A 21,652-nucleotide genomic window follows, 5' to 3' on the forward strand; every position below is an offset into this window, starting at 1 on the left:
TCCGTCCGGGCTGCGTCGCTCGTCCGTCCGCCGCGCCCCGGGCTCTTCCGTCCGCCGGGGAGCGGGATCCGCTCGACCCGGGGTCCCCGGGTGGGGAGGCTGGATCCGCCCGCTGCCGCCTGGTCCTGTCCGTGTGTCCGGGGGTTGCGGGCTGGATCCGCGCATCCGTGTGTCCGGGGTGCGGGTTAGATCCCCGCGTCCGTGTGTCTGTCTCAGGGGAGATCGGGGTTTCAGCTCCTGCTTTTGTCTCTCTGTCCGAGGGGACTGTTGGGATCGCTCCCTGTCTCAGTCTGAGGGATGGGGGGGTCCGTGTTCCCCCCGTGGGACGGGCGGGGGGACCCTGTTTCCGCGCGGGGCGTGAGGGAGTCGCTGTGTCCTCACGTCTGTCCTGGTCCCCTGTGTGAAGGGACGGGGCGTCCGTGTCGCCTTGTGGGGGACGGGGGGGTCCGTGCTCCCCTCATGCGAGGGACAGGGGGTCCATGTCGCCCTGTGAGGGACGGGGGGGTCTGTGCTCACCTCGCGTGAGGGACGGGCGTCCGTGTCGCCTTGTGGGGGACAGGGTGTCCAGGCTGCCCCCGGGCAAGGGACGAGGCGTCCATGTCACCCTGTGAGGGACGGGGGGGGGGTCTGTGCTCCCCTTGCGCGAGGGACGGGGGGTCCACGCCGCCCTGTGAGGGACAGGGGTCAGTGCGTCCTCCCGTCTGTCCTGGTCCCCTGTGTGAGGGGTTGGAGCGCCCCCCCCCCAGGCAAGGGACAGGGTGTCCACGCCGCCCCACAAGGGACGGGGATCCGTGTCGCCCTGTGAGGGACAGGGGGTCCGGGCTGCCCCTGCGCGAGGGACAGGGGGTCTGCGCCACCCCGCGAGGGACAGGGATCGGTGCGCCCTCCCGTCTGCCCCAGGCCCTGCCTGCAGAAGGGACCAGGCCCCAGGAGGGCAATGTGGCCGCGCCGCTCCCCTCGGCGTGTCCGTCCGTGGGCCCCCTCGGAGCGCCATGCCAGGGGCGCGCAGGGGAGGCAGAAGGGGGCCCGCCGCCGGGAAACGGGGTGGCGTCCGCTYCCCGCGCCATGGGATGGGCCTGCAGGCGCGAGGCCGCCTCGGCGGGCAGGCCTGGCCGCGCGGGGCGTCTGCAGGGCCTACAGCCGCAGCGAGGCCCACGGGTGGGAGCGGCCCCAGACGTGGGTGCCGCAGTGCCTGCGACCAGCTCTTCTCCTCTCTCCCCTTCTCAGGCGAGCCCTCGGCTGCCGGAGGGAACACGCCGTGCTCCGGGCCAGGGAAACATGTCCCGTCGGAAACAGACCACTCCCAACAAAGTTCACTGTGAGTATCACACTGCAGCACGGGGGATCCCTGCCCTGGCTGATGGCTTTGGAGCGCACGGGGAGGAGGGGGGCGGCAAGGGCTGCGGCTCGCCAGGGAACGGTTGTTCGCGTTTCGTGCTGGGGACTGAGCTCCACGGAGCGGGGGAGCAGCTGTGCCTGGCGTGGCAGGGCTGGGATAAGCTGACACGTAAGGGCAGGTTTGTATGTGCAGGAACTGCAGCCGGGCTTTGCGTTCATACTGTCRCGAGTGCAAGTTAGTACACTAAGAAATGTGACTTTGGGTAGCAAAGGGAGTTCTGGGTGAGGTGGTCTGAGTGTGTGGCTGGAAGCCAGGAAATCCTGGGTTCTCATCTTTGCCCTACCACAGACTCAACTGGCTGACCTTGGACACGTCACTTAAGCTCACTGTACCTCAATTTCCTACCAGATAATGTGCACAAAGCCATTTTTCCTTCCCTTGCAGGGAATGGGCAGTGGCTAAGTCAGTTAGTGGGCAGATAAACGCTGTCTATTAGATCATTCTTGATCTCAGCTGAGAGGCCAGTTCTCTGTTTCTCCAGCAACATCAAGACCCTGGCATTTGTCCTGTAGTGGAGCAGCTTAAGATGCTGTTCATCAGCACTTTCTGTGGGCAGGCTATGGCAAGATGTTAGTGGAGCTGGGAGACCAACTTGTGGATGTTGGGCTGCAGAGTGGAAACTGCACATCTACGGCTTTTGTTTGACTGGCTGTAGCAGTGGAAAACCGGGAGGGGGGACTGGAGATACGGTCTTGCTAAACCCGGCCTTGTGACTGGAGACATGTCTGGACTCAAGGCTGGAAAGAGGACAACAACAAGTTCCTGCTTTGGGGGAAACGTGGAAGCAAGGCTGGTGAGAGGGCATAGGTATTGCTAGAGTGTCGTAGCTGTTGCAAGTACGGGACTGGGAGCTGAGTGCTGCAGCCCTAACAGTGCCTCACTTTGCTGATGCTGCTGCCTTGCACGTCTCTGTGTTTCTCTGTGCTGTCTGTCTGTATGGATATGGCAACAGAAATCTATGCATGCTGTTCTCTGTGTACTTAGCAAGCATAATGAGGAAAATTACCTCTGTCTGGGATTCTCTACTGGGGAGAATTACCTCTGGGATTTGAAAGCCCGCTAGGCTGCTAGAGCTATGCATGGGAGGGCTGACAAAGCTTTCCTTGGTGGCTGGTGTAAGAGTATTGAGGGCTGACTTTTGGCAGCTGCACTGTGACTTGTGCTCTCCAATTCCTGCTTCTCTGTGCTGGGTTCAACACTAGGCACAGTGTAGTTTTGATTTGCCTGCTAGTACGTTAATGACTTCAGAATTGTCTTTGTTAGAGAAATTTGATACCTCCTGTGTTTTCTCCTACCATGCCAGTAATACATCTTGCATCCACACATACTTGCTTCCAAGAGTGCACAGATATTACTTGCTGCTGTTTAGATTAGACTTACATACAGCACGCTCTTGTGCTTTCTCCCCTGGTGTAGAGTCTGGATGTATGGAGACCAAGGGATATAACAGCTGTAATGGTGCAGGTAGATTTTCCTTGGTGTTCAGGTGGGCTCTCCGTTTGCTCTTCTGCACTCCACTGCATTAGGGTTATGTTCCTCAGAAGCTAGTACTGTTATATACAGAGCTGTACATACTGTGGAGTTCAGCTGTGCACTGTTTTCACAGTGAACATTACCTTTAATATCTGCAACAGAAGTGATTGCATCACCAGTTTCAGTCTCAGGGGAGACTGTCTGACAAACATGCTACCAGTGGGCATGAGGTTGAGGTATGGTATCTGATATGCCTTAGAGAGAGGAGGTCTGGGACCGGTTCACCTCCTTTACATGTAGTACATTAGCTCTCAGAGCAACTATTTGATAGGAGTCACCCAGAGCAGCAAGCAGAACCACAAGAAGATAAAAGGACTGAAAGATACAAGGCAAATGACAGTGATGATGTCTCCACCTCGTGATGGAAAACTTGTGTCTTTTGATGAACACCACCAAATCGTTGGAACTTCTCTGTCTACCTAGCCTGCTGTGTATCTGGAGGGCCCAGAAATGTCATGCAGTGCACTGGTGAATGACGAGGATAATCGGAGAGAGCATCAGCTCCAAGAACTGGGTGAGCCAGCAGAATGAGGAGTCAGGCTGAGAGACAGCAGGCACATTACTGAGACTTCTTCACAGGGACTGAAATGGTTTGGGAGGAAAGAAATAAAAGGGACAGCAGGTATGCAGCTTTTTATGCAGTTGTCTGCAACTAGGGTCTGATTTGGCAGGCTTTGGGGCTGAGGAATTGCTTTTTGGAATCGCATAAATACTGCTGTGAATGACTAATTGGATAAATTCATAGGAGGACTGTGCCTACTTCCTTGCTTGACCGCTCCACGTTATCTTCCTTCTCATATTCACTTGGGCAGGCAACAGCTGCAGAGCTCTCCCTGGCTTGCTCAGTGCCACCCCTTGTTATTTTCCAGGCTTGGCATGCCTCTCATTTAACCTAGCTCTCACAACAACATGGTTTRCTGTCCCCAGTTAGCACAGAAGCACTTTGTTTGGCATGCAGAGTGACTGGCTGGGAAGTTGTATGCTTACAAGTCAAATGGTTTGAAATGGAAGGTGAAGTGGGAGGAAATTTCAAATTATACAGAAATAACCACAAAAGTTATTGTTATTGCAAAAGTCTCATTTTGCACAATGGCCAGGGCTTCTACCCTTCTGATTGTAGTCGTTTCCCCTTTGGCAGGGCTGCAGCACATAACCGGCTCTTAATAATTTCATTTTGCTTTGCCACATGGTGCATGAAAAACACTTTCACCCAAAGAAGTGATAACAAATAAAACTGGAATACTGGAATATACTTACTGCATTACTCATTCCTTATTGAATTGGAAAATACAATGCAGTTCTCTTGTTCATATGGAGATATCTTCATTAGTTCAATTTGGTCTTTATTTTCTCCCAGTCTCTAAAGTATAAAATCTCTCTGAGCAAATCATCTGATCTTGCATTCAAGCCCATCCATTGCTGCACTATTACTCCATCAGTTGTGAGCAAGTCCACTGTTCTCGTGCTTGCCAAAAATTCTGCTGCAGGTTTTAGGGTTTTTTTTTTTTCCGCTTCTCTTCCTGCTGTCCCATGAGCTGCTCTTCTTTCTGTGGCTTGTACCCTTTGCAAGTGATGCTTATTTCAGAACTCTTGAAACAGCCTTTGTTAGTCAAATTAATTACCACTTCCTAGCTATTTATCATGTCACAATATCCAATTAATCCTGCATTTCCTTCCCTCTCCCTCTGTTATATGCATACTCTGTGCTCTTCAGTGTTCCTTGAATTCTGCTGTCTTTCATATCCCCAGCTTGAGGAGAAAGTACCTTGCAAGAAGTAGCACACATCATTCAAAACTAAGCAGAAATTGTTACTTACTTCAAAATCCTTTGTTTTTCAAGTGCTCTGTGGGCTGTGGTTATTAACTTTCAATTGTTGTTTTTCATTTCAGTAACCACTACAGCAGTGTGGACAACCCAAAATAGCGATGGGGCAGGTGGACTAGATCCACAGTGGTGGAAAGACTTGCAGATTTCAGGTCCAGGAAAGGAACACTGAGAAGACCTACACGAACAGGGACTTTAAATTGATGTACAAGGAGGRGAGAAAGTGGCTTATCTAAGAGAGACCTTTCTGTTTAGGAAGAAAGACAGGGGAATGATGCAGAGTTTCTTTTGATTTTGTTTTGTGGGTTTTGAGGTGGGGGTTGTTTGTTTGTTTGTTTATTTTCCAGAACACCTGAGAGTTGTCCTGCATTCATACAGTTCAAGAAGGGAAGGGCTCAGGAAAAAGATTTCTGGCTGCCAAGTTGATACACCACCAGATCCTGGCAGTCATAACTGCCACTGTTGCACAGTACCACAGGGCTGCCCCCTACTTTCACAGCTGCTCTCCTGGCATCCCACTCATTTACAAGACTGTGGAGAGGAGAACTGGAACACAAAGCAGAGGCATTTGTATGACCTTTCACTGTCCAACATCTCTAGCTGTTTGTAAAACAAATACAGTGATTTGTTTTGGTGTTGCAGTCAGCCTGCAGCCCTTTTTGTATTTAATAAAGAAACTTCTGGAGAAGAGTCTGTGAATTCAATATTGAACATCATGTTCTTTACTGATAGTGGTGATCTTAAAGCTGTTTCCTCTCTTATTCCATTCCAAATGAATGTAAGTGTAACTGAAGGGGGTAAGGGGGTAAGTGTTTGTCTGAGCATATGTGTGCGGAAACAATAAAGGCGTAACACTGTACCCATTAAACATTAAAGCATTAAAGCTATGTCAAAGTATGACTTAGTCCATATGTAGATGAGCAGAACACTCCTCCCTAGATTCTTTGGGAAACAATATTAGTTTAATACACAAGAAAATCCATATAAGCAAAAGACAGAGTTTAAAAAAGCTTTTTTTCCAAATCCCATGATGCCTTTTAGATACAGGCTAGTGGAGAATGCAGAAGATGTTGAGTGCCAACAGCACGGGTTTGGTTAACAGTTTGCATTTCTAGCTGTAAGCTGATAGTTCTTTGCACTGTGCTGAATCAATATTAACTTGGTTTTGTGTATGTTAAACAGAAAGGCAATTGGCAGATGTGATTGCTATGTTAGTTGTTGTGATTAATGTTAGTTTTACTGATAGGAATAGAGTCCCCTCCTCTGTCCTCTCTTATAAAGATCACAGCTTTTTAAAATCCTGACACTACAGACTGTCTGCACAGTTTCTGTATCTGAGCAGGAACCTACCTGCCATTATACTCCAGGCTGCTGCTCAGTGGAGACGTAAACCATCTGAAAGGGGGAAGAAAACAAACACAAAACTGTGCTTCCACTAGCAGTTGCAGCGGTGTTTGGGAGTCCTGTTTTGCAACTCTGACACAGGTGGCATATCTTCCACCATAATTTTACATCTATTCTGTGTATTGCGGGTTTCCTCATTCAGCATACTTTCTCTTTTACTTGCAATGCTTGTTTTGTCTCAGGGATCTTTCCTGGTTGTTTGGGGAGGCACTGTAATTCTGCGGTCTCTGCTGTTAATACACAGCCTGTATCTCAGTCCCACCAGCATGAGGTTGTGGTCCAGACAAAAGCACCACTCCTGGTGGTTATGGAAAGCATTCAGTGTGGCTTGGAATGGGTTCTGGCTGGGGTACGTGTGTCACAGCAATAACCATGGTACCTGCTGCTTTCTGTGGCAGATAAGATTTAGGGTGCTCCGCAGCACCTCTCTTCAGCCCACATGGATTGTGTTCCCAAGCCCTCTACAGAAATCTTTCTTGCATTTCTGAAAAAGAATGATGAAGGCCTTCAAATGCTTTTGGAAACCTCCACGGGGATGCTGGGAACTCAACCTCGTCTCCCACAGTCTCCGTGAAACTTCTGAAGGTCTTTGAAATCTGACATAAATTACTGCTTTTTAAAGCAATGCCAGAACTTGTGAGGTAAGCACCAGAAAGGCAGTGTGAGTATGGGGCGAAGCTGGCTGAAACAGCTTTGCACGGGGGAATACACCTGTTGTAACCAAACTGGTTCTCTCGAAGGGCCAAGAATGCAATTCCCTGGTTATATTGATGCTAGTTGTGACCCTATACTAAAAGGTTCGATTTTGTTCTGAAAGCTATGTTTTGACTTCTTTGTTACATGTGAAAAATGTATGGCATCTTCCTTGGTAATTTTGTATTTATGCTTTGAGTAGTTCCTGAGAACTTGCTTACAAATTAGTTGATAAATTTAATCAAAAAGCTGGAACTTGGGGAACTTTAGCACTTTATCCCAAATACTCCCAGCTCATCTGTTAATAGAGGTAAATCATGACTATGTCTGGAGGAAGGCCATTTGTTTGTTTTAATGTGAAAAATAATGGTTGGCTTTTACCGTTATTCTTTGGAACTGAAAGTTTTCCTTAGCAGAGATTGCTGTAAAAAGTTTTCTTCCAGAGAAGCTCAGATAATTACCTTCTTCCAAAGCGTTTAGCGTCTCCTGTTCTGCTGTTGAGTTGTGCCGGTGGTCACGGTCTGCTGTTTTCAACAAAGCAGACTGTAAGCTATCCTCAAAAAGCATCTCAGCCCTCCAGGTTCACTCCCTTATAGTTTTCCTTTCGAGCCTGTGTGGTGTCACTGGAGTTGATTTTAGCCAGGGCAAGGCAAGGTAGCGAAGCCAGTTGCCCGTCATGTCAGCGGGAGAGCAGCAGCCCTGAGCACAGACAGCTTCCTGCAGGGCAGCAGGTCCGCAGCCCTCGGGGCAGTGGCAGTGACAGAGCCTCGAGGCTGGGAGGGAGGCGCCAGGCCTTTGGGAAGAGACTATTTCTGTGCAAGTCTCCCAAGAAAAGGTACTTTTATGTCTGTCTCTCTTGAAGGAGAAATATATGTTATGCAAAATAATACCAGTAAATGGCAGTCCCGAATCTTACCTACAAATCTCCAAGCATATCTGTTGAAACATTTAGTCTGGAGCCTGGGTGAAAGAAAGAAACCAGTGAACAGTGCAGAGCGCAGTGGGAGCTGAATGTTAAAGGATGGCTGCTTGCCCTGCGGAGGAGCCCGGCGGAGGGCAGGGAGGAGGAAGGGGGCTGTGCGCGGTAGCAGCCTGACGCTGCGCTGGCAAAGCCCAGCCTCTATACTGGATGGGCTGGCTTTTGTGCTGTTCCACAGCGATCCAGCTACTGCTGGGCCACCAGTGTGGACCAGTGGACATAGTCCAGTCCATTAAGCTAATTAAAAAAAATGTAATTTTCTTTCTCCAAATAACTAGAAATAGTGTAGGATAGCATTTTATCTGGTTAATTACTTGCTGCCTATGGAAGAACTTTTTAATAACTAAAGAAGAAATTCACAAACAAATGTTACATAGTGATTAAGTTAAGGTCAAGAATGTTTCAGTGGAACTACATGACAAGGAAACATGACAAATATTATAAGCAGGAAGTGCCAACATAGAATATTTAGAGCTTGGCTTAGAAGTCGTAATGATTTTAAGCTATGGAATACCACAATTAAGGCAGGCATGCAGACTTAGTCTGCCCTTTAGTTCCACAGCGAGAAAATACAGAGAGAAAAATTGAGCCTATATTTAAAAAGGAGTTTAACCTAGCTTGGGAATCACAAAAGCACTGATATCTGTGCTTTCCCAGGCCTTAGTATGATTGGATTGCTTTCTGAACATCCTGACCAGAACCGTGGTCAGCTGCAGTACCCACTGGCTGCCTGTAGCAGCAGGGAGTGATTTAGCAGAGCCTTATAGCACTGTGCTTGATTTGGGATACTGCCGTCACCCCGTGTGGCTTCCCCCCACGCCTGTGCYGTAATTCACTGGCAGATAGTGTGTCTGAGGACGCAGGAGCCACCCGGCTCCGTTTGGGGGTGTGGGGGGCCTTGCAGGCTGCTGGCACGCGAGCCTCATGGTATACAAGGGCATGCTGCGAGCAGCCCGATGCCAGATGTTTTCGGTAGCGAGACTGTTCGAGACCTGGGGACTGGACTCATGTCAGCAGGTGCAGAAGGTTGGAGTTATGGGACAGGCAAGCGCAGAGGTCGCTGCATGTTTTGGAAGAGGTGGCTTCAGAGGTTCTGCACAGTGCCCGTGAGCAGCCCCATGCCTGCTGTGCTTCTGGCAGGCGTTAGTGGTGAAAACAGTGGGATGGCGTCGGTCTGACTTTTTGTCCTTGTGGCTGCCAGGGGAGCAAGTCTTCGCAGGGCTGGAGGAGCAAGCCCGCCAAGCCATGATGAAAAACGACTTTCCTGGAGCTCTCGGGGAGCAGAGACCAGCCATCCATCAGCTGCAAGACCATGACTCCAGCAGCAGTGAGTTCTGCCCCTTGTAGCAGTGGTGAGGCAGTGGACTGGGGGGACGCTGACAAGGGGTGGGCTGGGTGCAGCACAACTTGTGGGGGTCTCTGGGGGCTGCCCTATCTGCCTCGTCCTCTGGGCTAGCCCTCGGCTCTTAGGTGAGCAGGCTTAGAGCAATTGCTGTGTGTTCCAGGTGAGAGTGACGATGAGGAAACCACACAGGATGAAGTTTCTTCCCATACATCTGAGGAGGACGGCTCAATGGTGAAAGTGAAAAAGGAGTTAGAGAATGCAGAACAACCTGTGGCTGGAACCCCACTGATGAGAGAAAACAAGGCAAGTGTCCTAGCACTGCACACCGTCTTGCCTCCCTGGCAGAGAGAAGGGCACTGTCTAAACACCCTCCTCTCCCCACCAAGATTTCCTATCTTCTCGTTCCCCCTCTCACCTCCTCCAAAGAGCCTCTCCTGGCAGGAGGAAATGGTATGAAGAGCTCCTGGGCTGCCAGGAACAGGAGATAGCAGGGACAAGCTGTCATTCTCCTGGCTGGCTAAGATGACTGCAGAGTGTGCACAGCTCCTTCAGTTCCAGCTCCTTTCTCTGGCTGRCTTCCCCTTCCCTCCTACAACAGAGCAGGTCTTACCTACCAGAACCACTGGGCTGGCAAGAGCCTAGGTGCAAGTGGAGGCCTCTGTTTTTCCTCCCTGAGACTGCAAGAGTTTTGCTCAGAGGTTGCGTAAAGGAAATTTTGGGCCGTCTTCCTTACTGCCAGAACAGCAAACCAGCCCCAGCGGGACTGGGCATAGCACCTGATCTGTGCAGGGCCCGTGCGCAGTGCTGAGCAGATGCTGAGGGAGGGTGGGGTGGCTACGCAAGGATCTGTGTCTTATACCAAAATGTTTTTCCCTCCCTGTAGGCACCTGAGAGTTTGCATGCTGACCCCATGCTGGGGCTGTCACAGTGCCCCCTCTGCCAGCTGGAGTGTGGAAGCAGAGAGCAGCTCATTGCTCACGTATACCAGGTAGGGGATGGTTCCACACCGTCGGATATCTCTGGCCCTAACCCCCTCAACTGCCCCAAATCCAGAAACAAGCGTAGGCAAGGGGCACAGGGTGACTTCGTTCTGGTCTTTGCAGTCACAGAACTGAGCTTCTAGCTAGGATGTGATTGAAGATTACAGCAGATAGTCCAGAGAGAGTCCTGGGGAAAGAAGCAGCAAGGCACCTGTGTGGCGATCTGGGGAACACAGCTCCATCCCAAGGCAGTCACTGCCAGCAGTTCCAGGCTGAGACAGGCAGTTCCTTCAGATTAAAAGCGGAGGCAATTTTGCGTCATTCAGTGAGATAAGGAACCCTCCTCATCACTCTGTTCTTTATTCTGCCGCTTTATCACAGTTCCTACCCATGACAACAGCTGTTCTTTCTCTGAAACGATTCCAGCGTTGCAGGAACTCTGTGCTGGGATCGCACAGGTTTTGTTGTCAGGGCTCTCTTCATAGCACATCAAAGCCTGTAAAAGGAGGAATGAAGCAATACTGAATTGGCAACTTGTCTGCACCAGGTCACTGTCTTCAGCTACTATTATAGTGAGTGCTTCTTCATCAGCATCCTGCCTACTGTTAGTCCAGTCATGCTTTGTCCAGCAAAAGCAGCTCCTCAGATGCACTACTGAAAACAAGGGCCAGTTCTTCTGATCCAACTGTTTTGGCCCTAACTGTTTCTCTTGTTCTGGGGGTGAAGCTGTAGGAAAGGTTTCCTCCTTGCTGTTTAATCCATGATACCCCAAATGTCTTGCGCTTGGTCAAGGAGCTCTCAGGCAGAAGTTTTAGTGGTTAAGTGGTCCTATTCCAAGAGACTGAACAAAGCGGTTTGCCGTGTCTGTAGAGCATGCCTCAGGCTGGGCAGGGAGCTGAATAATTTGTCACTAACAACCTAATGGTTGTTTTGCAGCACACTGCAGCTGTGGTGAGCGCCAAGAGCTACCTGTGTCCTGTATGTGGCAGAGCCCTCAGCTCACCAGGATCTCTTGGGCGACATCTCCTGATCCACTCAGAGGACCAGCTGTCAAACTGTGCAGTGTGCGGAGCACGCTTCACCAGCCACACCACATTCAACAGGTCAGGGTCACCCTGGCTGGTGAGTGGGCTAGGGCACCCATGGTAAAGATTAAGTGGGTTGCCTGAAGTGATGCAGGAATAATGTCTCTGGCCCTACTAAGGCCTGGAGAGCTGTGAACATCCCCAGCGAGCAACAGTCCCTTGATCCCTTCCTGCCAGTAGCTCCAAGTCACCTGCTAAAGGCTAGACCTCCATAAGCCATGCTGCTAAAACGTTCCTACGTGTTCCTTAAGTCTGTGAAGAAGTAGAACTATGCAAAGAGCACTGGGGTCTCCAACTGCTGGGGAACAACCGTTGCTTCCCTTGCCCAGCAATCCATCAGATTAGGTCTGTGCTGGCCAGTGTTTTAGTCTGCCCAGCGGGTTCCTTACTTCCAGGGCAGGATGAGAGGCAGAAACCAAAATGTTCCTAGTTTGTGTCCCGCCTGGTGGAAGTTTAGCCACTGATTAGTGGAACAGAGCTGAAAAGAGAAATCCAGAGATGATGGGAAGGAGCATCTTGCTGGGAAATTCCTGCCCTTGCTCTCTTCCACCCCAGAAACTGCTCTGGGCTAACTAACCCCCTTGCTATGCCTGTATACGATGTTGCTTGGTTTTAGCTAGGCAGACGTGTCTGTTGGCAGGAATGGTTTAGCACAGGCCTCTCTCCTGGCCACCAGCAGGGGCACTGTTCATTGCGTCCCCAGGCAGAGCATGAGCAGAGGACTCTGTCAGCACCAGTCTCTGATTTGCTGCTCTTTCTGCTTTCCAGCGAGAAGCTGCCAGAAGTGCTCAGTGCAGAACACCTGCCCACATCACACAGTGAGGGACCCTCCAGTGTTGAGGGGAAGGACATTGCTTTTCATGCCCCTGTGTATCCTGCGGGCATTCTCCTAGTGTGCAACAACTGTGCTGCTTATCGTAAGCTGCTGGAGGCGCAGACACCTGGCGTGCGAAAGTGGGCGCTTCGTCGGCAGAACGAGCCCCTGGAAGTGCGGCTGCAGCGTTTGGAGCGGGAGCGCACAGCCAAGAAGAGCCGGCGGGACAACGAGACACCCGAGGAACGGGAAGTGAGACGTATGCGGGATCGAGAGGCTAAGCGGCTGCAGCGAATGCAAGAGACAGATGAACAGAGGGCACGACGGCTGCAGAGGGACCGGGAAGCCATGCGGCTGAAACGTGCAAACGAGACCCCGGAGAAGCGGCAGGCCCGGCTCATCCGGGAGCGCGAGGCCAAGAGGCTCAAGCGGCGCCTGGAGAAAATGGACATGATGCTCCGGGCACAGTTTGGCCAGGACCCCTCTGCCATGGCAGCTTTGGCAGCTGAAATGAACTTTTTCCAGCTGCCAGTGAGCAATGTTGAGCTGGAGAGCCAGCTGCTGGGCAAAATGGCCTTTGAGGAGCAGAACAACAGTGGACTGCATTGAGCTGCAGGTCAAGGACCATGTCACCCCTGCGGCACCTGTTGTGGCGGCACTAGCAGGCTTCTCTACTCAGGAGGCTGCTGTGTGCGCCTGGCTGACTCTCCCAGGCCCAGCCTCCCTCACATATGGTTCTGGTTTTCTCCTGGACATGGGAGGAGAATGGAGCCAAGAGATGTCTGCCAAAGTAGCCCTGGTGGGAGCAGATTCTGTGGATGCAATCTGCTCTGGGGGCCACGCCACAGCCTGTGAACAGAGGGAAAATAAATTAATTTTCACATTTATTTAGTCCCCTCCCTTGCCTTTTGCTTCATCCTGTGCTTGGACCCTTGCACAATAGTTGGGGTTGGGCTGCTGTAGTTCTGCTGCAGGCAAAAAGCCTTCCTTACTGAAAAAGGATCTTGTTTACTGCAGCATGAGTTATGGAGCTGAGGACATTGCTAGTCCACAACTCCTCCAGAAATAAATCTCTTGCTTTTTGTGTCTATAAAAAGGAAGGAAGGTAGGACTTAATCTCCCTGGAAATGGCTGTGCACACCCTCTCTCTTAACTCTATTGTTATGTGCTTATTTGCAGTAGCGTCCATGGGAAAACTAAGAGGAAATTGAGTTCCTGTTCTAGGATACACCATGTAAAAACTAACAGAAAGGCTGACTGAGGTAAGCGCACAGGGAACAGAAGTTTGCTGGTCTACTCACGAGTTAATTTTCACATAAATGGTATTTCAAGTTTGCAGATGAAAAATTTGATTGAATGGTAAACAATTAGGACAGAGCAGTTCTTTCGTACTATATGGATTTCTTAGTAAGCTGAGCTTGTTCAACCATTTTAATACAGCCAAATGCAAAGATGCTCACCTGGAACCATGGGTCACGCGCAAAGAATTCATTCCCACATTGACCAACAACGACTTTCACTGGTCACTGTGAACAACACATTCATAGTGAGGAACCGTTAGTAAACAGAACAGCACAGGTAGAAAGAGAAAGCTGCTTTCGTTTCCATGCTCAGCAGCGAAACCAATGAGACAAATGCAGAAAACTGGTGAGCTKGGGAGGAGCCATGGAAAGGTACAATAATTGAGACTGGAAAAACGTGCGTGATAGTAAGGAATCTAAGCCTACTTTACTTTATTCAAGATGTAGCCAAGGATAATATGATCATAGACTGTATCTAAATGACAATGTGCCCGATGTTAATAGAAATCATTATAAAACTATGTAAAGTTAAATCTAGGCAGGTTCAAATTGAAGAAGGCAAAACATTAGCAGCAAAAGGGCTTGGGGGGGTGGGGGACAGAAGGGTGGTACATTCTCCCCTCTTTGGCTTCTTTAGGAATAAGCATCTTAAATGTATGCTTTAACTCTGTGGTTCCCAAACTGCAGCCCACCAAAAACCGATGTGCTACACACCTGTGTGTCGTAGCATGAAGAACTGTACTGCTTCCATAGCRTTTCTGGTTAAGGTCTGCAGTACAGTTACACGGTGGTCTAAATACATTGAAAACCCCTGTTCTCCCTCTGATTACTGTTTCTCTGCATTGTCAGAAATGGTGACCACAAGACACCTCCCTGAGACCAGAAGAGGAAAGTTAAAAAAAAAAAAAAAAGTTTCAGTTGCACTACTTAAAGGAGATTTAATCATAAACTCGATTTTTTCTCTTGTTTGTCAGTTTGGAAAAAAAAAAAAAAAAAGGAAAAGAAAGAAAGTTTTCCCTGCTGCCTCACTGGGCAGCTGATGATTATTCCAGGCTTCACTTACTGATAAAACCATGGTATTAAAGGGATTCAAGAAAGAGCACATAAAATCAGAAGCATTTGAGCACAGGTATGGCTTATAACACATCTGTCAGACAGCCTTTACCATGTGCATGTCGCAGTCTCCAGATCACTTTGCATAAGACCCAAAAACCCACACCCAAATGATCACTGATGCCACAGACAAGCAAAAAGTCTCAAACGCCAAAGGAAAAGCTATTGGTTTATATATAGATATATATATATAGATAGATATATACTGTGTTTACAGAGTCAACAAGTTAAATGCAATATTCATAAGAGCATTAACAATAAAAATACAATCTGTGTGTAGCCAAGTACAGACTTAAAATGGTAAAACAGGAAAAAGGATCTCACCAAAAGTACAAATATACAGTACAAATTGATTTATTTAAAACAGTTACAAAAAAAGCACAACAAAATAGAGATTATCCTTAGAATTATTAATGCTTTGTTAAAGATCAGGTAGGAAGAAAGGGGCAGGAACAAGGTTGGAGGGGAGCACCTGACTAGTTCTAAGGCTTTAGATACAATGCAGTTGGTTACATGTTAATACAGCCATTACATAACTGGGATTATAGTTGAGGGGTCAGCACTTATCTACAAAGACCTCCTTGCCTCAGGGCAGCCCAGCCAGTTCCCCCAACATGACATGTCTGTTTCTCTGCTTTGCATGGGCAGACCCTCCCCTGGCTCTAAGGTGCCATGAAAGTGGAAAGCAACTAGAATGTGCATGGGTGCGTTTGCAGGGTGGTGTGGCAGCAGCCTAGAAGGACGTTAGGGGCAAGTTCTGTCCTCCATGGACAGATGTGAAGGCCATGGAGGGGCCTTGACCATCAGCATTTTAAGCTATACATGGAACACACCCTGGGCCAAACTCTGTACTGAATGTGCATTCGTAGCCATCTTAGCAGCTTCCGCAAAGTTTCAGGCCCTAGGACAGACTGAAAGACAAAGAGCAGTTGTGAGTGATGCTAGGGAAAGGCACATGTACTGCTGCGGGCAGGAACTAGCATCTGGGCTAATCAAGCTGCTGTAGTTTCATTTAAAACACCTTCTGAGTAACAAGGATTATTAGTTCTCTACTGGGAAAAGTGACTTCAAGTCGGGGGGAGGGGGAAGGGGACAGGGACACTGAATGTGAAAAGTGCATTATACTTGCGCACTGCTGAGAAGGGGAGGCAGAGGGGCCTCTGCGGCTTTCCCCCTTTCCAGACAGAGCTTCCTCTGCATAGTCTGGTAGTGATGAGCGCTCGTCACTCGGAGCAAGTCTCATGTTCCTGGAGGAACAATGTACACGTAGCCTAGAAACAGGCCTGGCCTCTGCTGGGCAGCTGACCCAAGGAATGTTTCATGAGCTGGAACAGATGGCTGCAGATACCCATTATTGCATCCTACAGACTCTTCCTGCAGCATCCCTGCGAGATGGAGAGAAGACCAAGGCCAGGAGGCCCCCTCCTCCAGGTAGGACAGACCACAGCTCTCCCTCCTTTCACAGTAACAGCAGGAAAACAGTATATTCCTCCGAGAAGCCTGTCACATCTCTGCCAGCAGAAAAGCCTGGATAGCCAACTCATTCCACAATGTCTTCCTGGTTTCATCTCCTCCTTTCCCTGTAAACCTAAGTGAAATAAAAGCCTCTGGCTCGGGCTCACTCATAGCCTTTCTGCTTATAGCAGAGCCCGTCTCACACACTATCTCAGGAGATCCTGAACGCTCAATGCAACAACCACCACCACAGAAGCTGAAGCAACATGGCCCAACCCAATAAAGACAGATTCCAGTGATTATGAGTACTGCTAAACTGGGCCAGAGGACCTCCGGTGCTCCCTTCTTGCCTGTGGCCCCTGGGGCAAGCAGCCAGGTGCCCAGATTCTTCATTGTAATACCCCCGCCATGAGATGTGCCCTAACTGTTGCTGCCACAGAGGAGCCAGCAGCTGAAACATGCACGAGGGGACTGACAGGGAGACTGGGCAGCAGCACGGAGGTCTAACTCACCCTGCCTCTTCCACAGAGCTCAGAGCGGCGCTCCTCAACAGACGCACAGGCCGCAATCCGGGCCGGCGGCCAGGAGAAAACAAGGGAGGGCACCTGTACAGCCCTTCAGCTGCCTAGGGTACAAAGTTATTTTAGCCTCACAGCATCTTGTCTCATACGTCATGTCTGCCCTTTCAGACCACTGATCAGAGCAGCTGAGATCTAGGAGTAGCAGGTACAGCAACACACAAGATAAGGCAGTCTCTCCAAGCCCTCTCTGTAGCAGACTGAGATTTCTGTGCTCAGAGAGGCACACGAGAAGCTCTGCACCATTCAAGTGCTCAAACGTTCCCTCTATGCATGAAACCAGCCCTTCCACATTCACACGCCATACATATGTAAGATCCCTTTCTCAGCTGTCTGCCACAGCCCTGAATTCCTCTGCATGCACCATGCAAAGAACAGGTGACAGAACCTGAGCTCCTCTGCTTTCTGCTTGTGGCCACAGACATTCTGGATATCCTGAGCATTATATACTAACCAACACTGATTGATTGAGGTCTTTGCGTAGGAGAGTCCAATGAGTAGCAAAAGGGAGACACACAAGGAACAAGGCGATGAGGCCAGGCACTTGGACCCAGACAGTGTGTTTTACTGACAAATAGTGCCATGAAAACAGTATCTGTTCCCACAGCTCCTGCATCCAAGGAGGCAGAATCTTCACACGACAACATCACCATGACTTTATATTTCCAAATGCAGTTGACGAGACTGACTGGAAAGCAGCGTGTCATTTGGGGGAAGTTACAGATGATACAGGCAGCATCCTCACTCTGGAAAAACGCCTGTGAGGCACAAACACTGAAGGCAAGAGCAGAGCATATCTCAGCTAAGACCTGAAAATAAACTTTCTTCTGGTGCAGGCATTTCAAAGGCAACATAAACAGCTAGCAGCATGCTAAAGCAACAGGCCTGATGCCCTGGAGGGTAGGAACATTCTGGAGACACTCTAACTTGCCTAACACCTAAGCAGAACACGCCTGTGCCACACAGCCAACTGAAGCCAGTCAGTTACAGGGCACGTTTCTGAAGAGTTTACAGAACAGTCCTGAGAGACAAAACCACTACGAGCTCAGCAGGACAGTGACACAGATGGGAGGTGCTGACACACAAGGCGTTCATGGGAGGAGAGAAGCAAAGCCCTAACAGCTAGGCATGCCTGACAGAAAAGCTCAGAAAGATGAGAAAAAGGAGACAGCAAATGGGATGCTAAACATTAGGAGCAGCATCAGGAGTCTAGTGGGGGCCTGTACACTAAAAAGAAACCCAACACCCTCTCGCAAGCATGGTCCTAGCACAGAGATGGGCATCTTAATACAAGGAATACTTAAACCCAAGTTAAGTCAGAGTGAAGACTCTTATCTTCAATGTAGCAGTGACTGTTTTTTTATTCTAGCTAAGCATTTAGAGTTGGTTTCATAACACACTGTCAGAGAGGGCAAATTAGTGTAACTACAGGAACCTTTACTTGAATGGAGTGTTATTACCATAAAGAGGTATTAATATACATTTATATTCGATCTCACTGCGAAAGAGACTACTCTCAATTTTACCATGTTGTTCTACAGAGTGAAGCATCAGAACAATGAACAGAAAAACACCTAAAAATGCCCTATGATGCTGTGATATTTTTAGTCCCTATATCAATCATGGAACTGTAATTAAGAGAAGCTTTGTACCTTGCCTGCACATGCACAAACACTTGTCTGTTGTCTAGAGCTTATTCAGGAAACTGCCTGCAGTGAAGAATTAGCCATCTGGAAAGTTTTCTTCTGATTTAATTACAAAATAGTCTCAGTCTTCTCACAGTAGAAGAATGTGTTTCCATCCTTCCCTAGAGAATGCTAAATGTATTTTACTCCAGCTTTCAAAAGAAAAAAAAAATAGAGAGAGAGAGAGAAAAAAAATCACCTGTAGGCTAAACCTCAGCAAAAGTTTTAGGCCTAAGAGAAGCTTTTTTTTTTTTTTTTTTTAAAGGGTTATGAACATGGGAAGAAAGGTTTGATTTGGTGTCAAATAATTAAATGTATTTCTTAGAAGGAAACTGACGTCTCCCATCCCAACTCATGTCCCATCCCAAGTGCTCAAGTCTTTTCCACAGTTTCCTATTCACCTGCACCCAAACCCATCCTTTTGGTCCTTCCTCTCCAATTTCTGTCATTTATGCAGATCTCTGTAGATTCTTTGCAAGAAGAAAGAGCGGTTGGATTCAGTGGAAGAGACAATAAACAGAACCATCAGAGAAGCATCTGCAGCCTGCCCTCAAGAGCTCCATCGGCGAACGGTCCTTTTAAAGTGCATGTGTGAAGAAAGGGGATACTGGGAGTAGTGCCCCCTAAACTCCAGTGGGGACCCATCTTTCCCCATCATGAGAAAGGAGGAATAAAATCTTCAGCAATTTTATCTGCTACCTTAAGCTGTGTCTGCCCTTCTCATCTCCCCACCTATCCTGAATGCTCAGACCCTGCCCTGCAGGGAGCCAGGTATTCAGGGAGGTGCAAAGCCCTGACCTCTGGAATGCTCTTGTCACAAGCTCTTGAGCACATCCCCCATTCTCTACCCCAACTAGCCTGTTGCTGCTCCCTGAGGCACTGGAGCCCTCTCGATTCCCCAAGAGGATCTGGTCAGCGACCAAACTGGAGTAAATCCAGTTCTGCAGGGCAGAGAGCAGCCTTGCTGGTGAACCTGTCACAAAGTCTGTGCAATTTCTTCACCTGATGAAGGTGAGGCTCACGCACAGGGYGCGCCCTAGCTCACAGCCTCAAAGGGATCACTTCCCTGCATTAGATCGCCCCTCAATAGACAGCTTGACCTCCTGGGGAATGAAAGAGGGACGGAGCAGAGACGGCCGAGGCTCCTCTGCCTGCATGCTGTATCTTTGGAAGCCCGGGGCTGTCCAGCTGTGCTGACTGCCAGTCTCAGGCTGAGAGGTTTCTGCGTGAGAGCCCTGGGCTGCACTGTCCCTTTCTGGGTGGCTCTTCCTTTCAGCAGCTCTGTCAGGTGGTTCTCTGGACCCCTGCACTGTTCTTTCAGATCTCTCTCTAGTAGATATCAACTGACCTGCGAGAGGGTAGTTAGCCTGAGAAGCAGAGTTGCCATTCATGCTCTGTAAACTGATTGATATGCAGACGTCGCCCACCTGCAGCCTGTGACAGGGCAGAGCAAAGAGCTGAGCAGTCCGCCCTGGGCTACAGGAGGACCAGCCCTGGCCATACACAAAGAAGGGATGCTCTGGGGGCACATCAATGCTCACTTTACTTTGTTGCTCCCCAACCACAAAATGCAATGTGACAAACCCAGGCCACTGGCTTTCCTGAATATCCACCACGGTGCTGGAGTCGATCTTCAGGCCCCCGCTCACCTCAGCACTGCGAACAAAGTCTTGAGTCTGCAGGTCCTCTACCCGCTTCAGCTCTCCTGTAGCCAGCTGGATGATGGCTCCTTTCATGAAGTGAGAGGGCAAGTGCGAGGAGCTGGGTGGCTGCAGTTGGGTCAGGTCCTTTTCAAGCATGCTTCCTCGAGCCTGCGCATCTGGGCTCTGCCTCACCAGGGTATCTGAAGAGGAAGACCTGATGGGCTCAGACACAACGGGCACCAGGACTGGCTTGCCGTTGGCTATTACCATTCCTTTGGTTAATTGTCTTTGTCTAACCGTCTCTTCAGGGGACATTACAAACGGACTCCTGGACTGGCTTTTCTCAGCAGCAGCCCTTTCCACTGTGCTCCTCAAAACGTCCCTTGACTCCCCCTGCTGATCAGGGATATTATGGCAAAGGTTTAAAGGGCTCAGGTCATCTTTCCTCTGGGCTGCCAGAATATGGTAATCCTGAGACGCCAACACCCCCACCACCCTCTGAACCTCCAGATCAGTGTCTGGAGTGCTTCTGTGAGCTGGCACAGAGACCTCTGTTCTCAGAGTCTGGTAACCTGAAAGAAACTGTCCATCGACCACACATCCCACTGCAGTCCCTGGCAGAGAGTCTTCAGCCTTACTGCTGGCAGAGTCCACAGCCTCGCTGGTCCTCCTCACCACATTATGCTCCAGATGTCTCTGTCCACCATTGGCAGCAACTACCTCTGAGCTCAGCTGACTGTCTTGCTGAGGAGGATCTGRGCTTCCACTTGCTGTAGGTGTCTCATATGCCGAATACCCTGGTGGGAGGCGGGACATCTGATAATAGACAGGAATTCTACCTGGTGCAATATCTAATGGCTGGGTCCCAGCATGGTGCTGCATCTGGCCAGAAGGAGAGATGGCAGAAGCAGATTTGTTGAAGGTGTGGGTAGGAGAGGTAGTCTGAGGGGAAGGAGCGGCTTCTTCCGTGAAGAGAGAGGCATATGGCACAAAGTGAGGGACATGAGAGGCAGTGAGGTTGGTGGAAGGAGACAGGAGAGGACTAGGCAGGAAGCCAGGAGGGACAGCATAGGGCACCGTGTAATGCGAGCCGATGAACTGCAGAGACGTTGGGGGGATCTGCGCGTAGTGGATGGGAGGGTATGGCACCCCCGGGTGCTGGATGAGTGGCGAGGTCACATTGAAGGCCGGTGGCAGAGGGTTCACGTTCACCACGGGGTGCAGGCCCGTGGGGGAGAAGGTGGCAGGTGGCACCGCCACTTTGTAGAGCATCCCATACTGGTCCACCGTCAGCCCCGCCACGGCCTCGGTGCCATCGCCTGGGCCATAGCGCAGGGCCGCAGGGCCCAGGCCCGCCGCCCGGCCCCACTCGGGGCTCTCGCCCGAGGCCTGGGCGCCCCCCGCCCGCCCTGCCTCCGCGCCCACGCTGGCAGCAGGCAGGTCCCGCTTCTTGGGCGGCAGGCACTCCTGGCTCCGCTCGTGGCCTGCTCGCATGGCGCCACACGGTGTCCCGGCAGGCCCGGCCGCGATGCTCGTTCATGGGGGCACCCGAAGGGGCTGCCGGACGCCAGCTCCCGGATCCCCGCTGCCGGCCACCGCCTCACCTGTACCGGGAACAGAGGGAGCCGTAAACCCCGGCGCCAGCGCCGGGCACCGAGCCCCGGGGGCAGAGGGAGCCCCCGCCGCCGGGCACCGAGGGAGCCCGGGGACAGAGGGAGCCCCCGGCTCCTGGCAGAGCACCGAGAACAGAGGAGCAGTGAGCCGCGGCCCCGGGAGCAGGAGGACCCGTGAATCCCGGGACGGAGAGGGCCCGGCCCCGC

General features: G+C 50.4%; 2 protein-coding genes across 17 annotated transcripts; one reads left to right on the forward strand and one right to left on the reverse strand.

Annotated features, from left to right (window-relative positions):
- The first annotated feature begins 633 nt into the window (after positions 1–633).
- ZNF821 (zinc finger protein 821) lies at positions 634–13,311 on the forward strand. Of its 14 annotated transcripts, XM_026081138.1 has the most exons (9): positions 1,336–1,517; positions 1,881–2,192; positions 3,356–3,554; positions 4,823–6,802; positions 9,035–9,160; positions 9,339–9,481; positions 10,062–10,166; positions 11,095–11,261; positions 12,012–13,008. In XM_026081138.1, exons 5-9 carry the CDS (start codon positions 9,079–9,081, stop codon positions 12,664–12,666), a joined length of 1,152 nt encoding a protein of 383 aa, XP_025936923.1. In that variant the 5' UTR covers positions 1,336–1,517; positions 1,881–2,192; positions 3,356–3,554; positions 4,823–6,802; positions 9,035–9,078; the 3' UTR covers positions 12,667–13,008. The 14 variants fall into 14 exon arrangements, 13 of the variants coding, with proteins under 13 accessions (XP_025936925.1, XP_025936928.1, XP_025936926.1 ...); XM_026081140.1 differs by lacking the exons at positions 1,336–1,517; positions 1,881–2,192 and adding an exon at positions 634–1,318 and having other exon boundaries at positions 5,105–6,802; XM_026081143.1 differs by lacking the exons at positions 1,336–1,517; positions 1,881–2,192 and adding an exon at positions 634–1,318 and having other exon boundaries at positions 3,356–3,446; positions 5,105–6,802.
- Positions 13,312–14,627: 1,316 nt separating this feature from the next.
- ATXN1L (ataxin 1 like) lies at positions 14,628–21,617 on the reverse strand. 3 transcript variants are annotated; one of them, XM_026081134.1, is made up of 3 exons: positions 19,839–21,617; positions 16,439–16,551; positions 14,628–16,059 (listed from the first exon to the last, which is right to left on the reverse strand). In XM_026081134.1, the coding sequence occupies exons 1-3, from the start codon at positions 21,324–21,326 to the stop codon at positions 15,975–15,977; spliced, it is 1,686 nt and encodes a 561-aa protein (XP_025936919.1). In that variant the 5' UTR covers positions 21,327–21,617; the 3' UTR covers positions 14,628–15,974. The 3 variants fall into 3 exon arrangements, with proteins under 3 accessions (XP_025936919.1, XP_025936917.1, XP_025936918.1); XM_026081132.1 differs by lacking the exon at positions 14,628–16,059 and having other exon boundaries at positions 16,458–17,278; positions 18,157–21,617; XM_026081133.1 differs by lacking the exon at positions 14,628–16,059 and having other exon boundaries at positions 16,464–16,551; positions 18,157–21,617.
- Positions 21,618–21,652: the final 35 nt, after the last annotated feature.

The sequence above is a fragment of the Apteryx rowi genome, unplaced genomic scaffold, assembly GCF_003343035.1.
Source record: "Apteryx rowi isolate R43461 unplaced genomic scaffold, aptRow1 scaffold_537, whole genome shotgun sequence".
Classification (NCBI taxonomy): domain Eukaryota; kingdom Metazoa; phylum Chordata; class Aves; order Apterygiformes; family Apterygidae; genus Apteryx; species Apteryx rowi.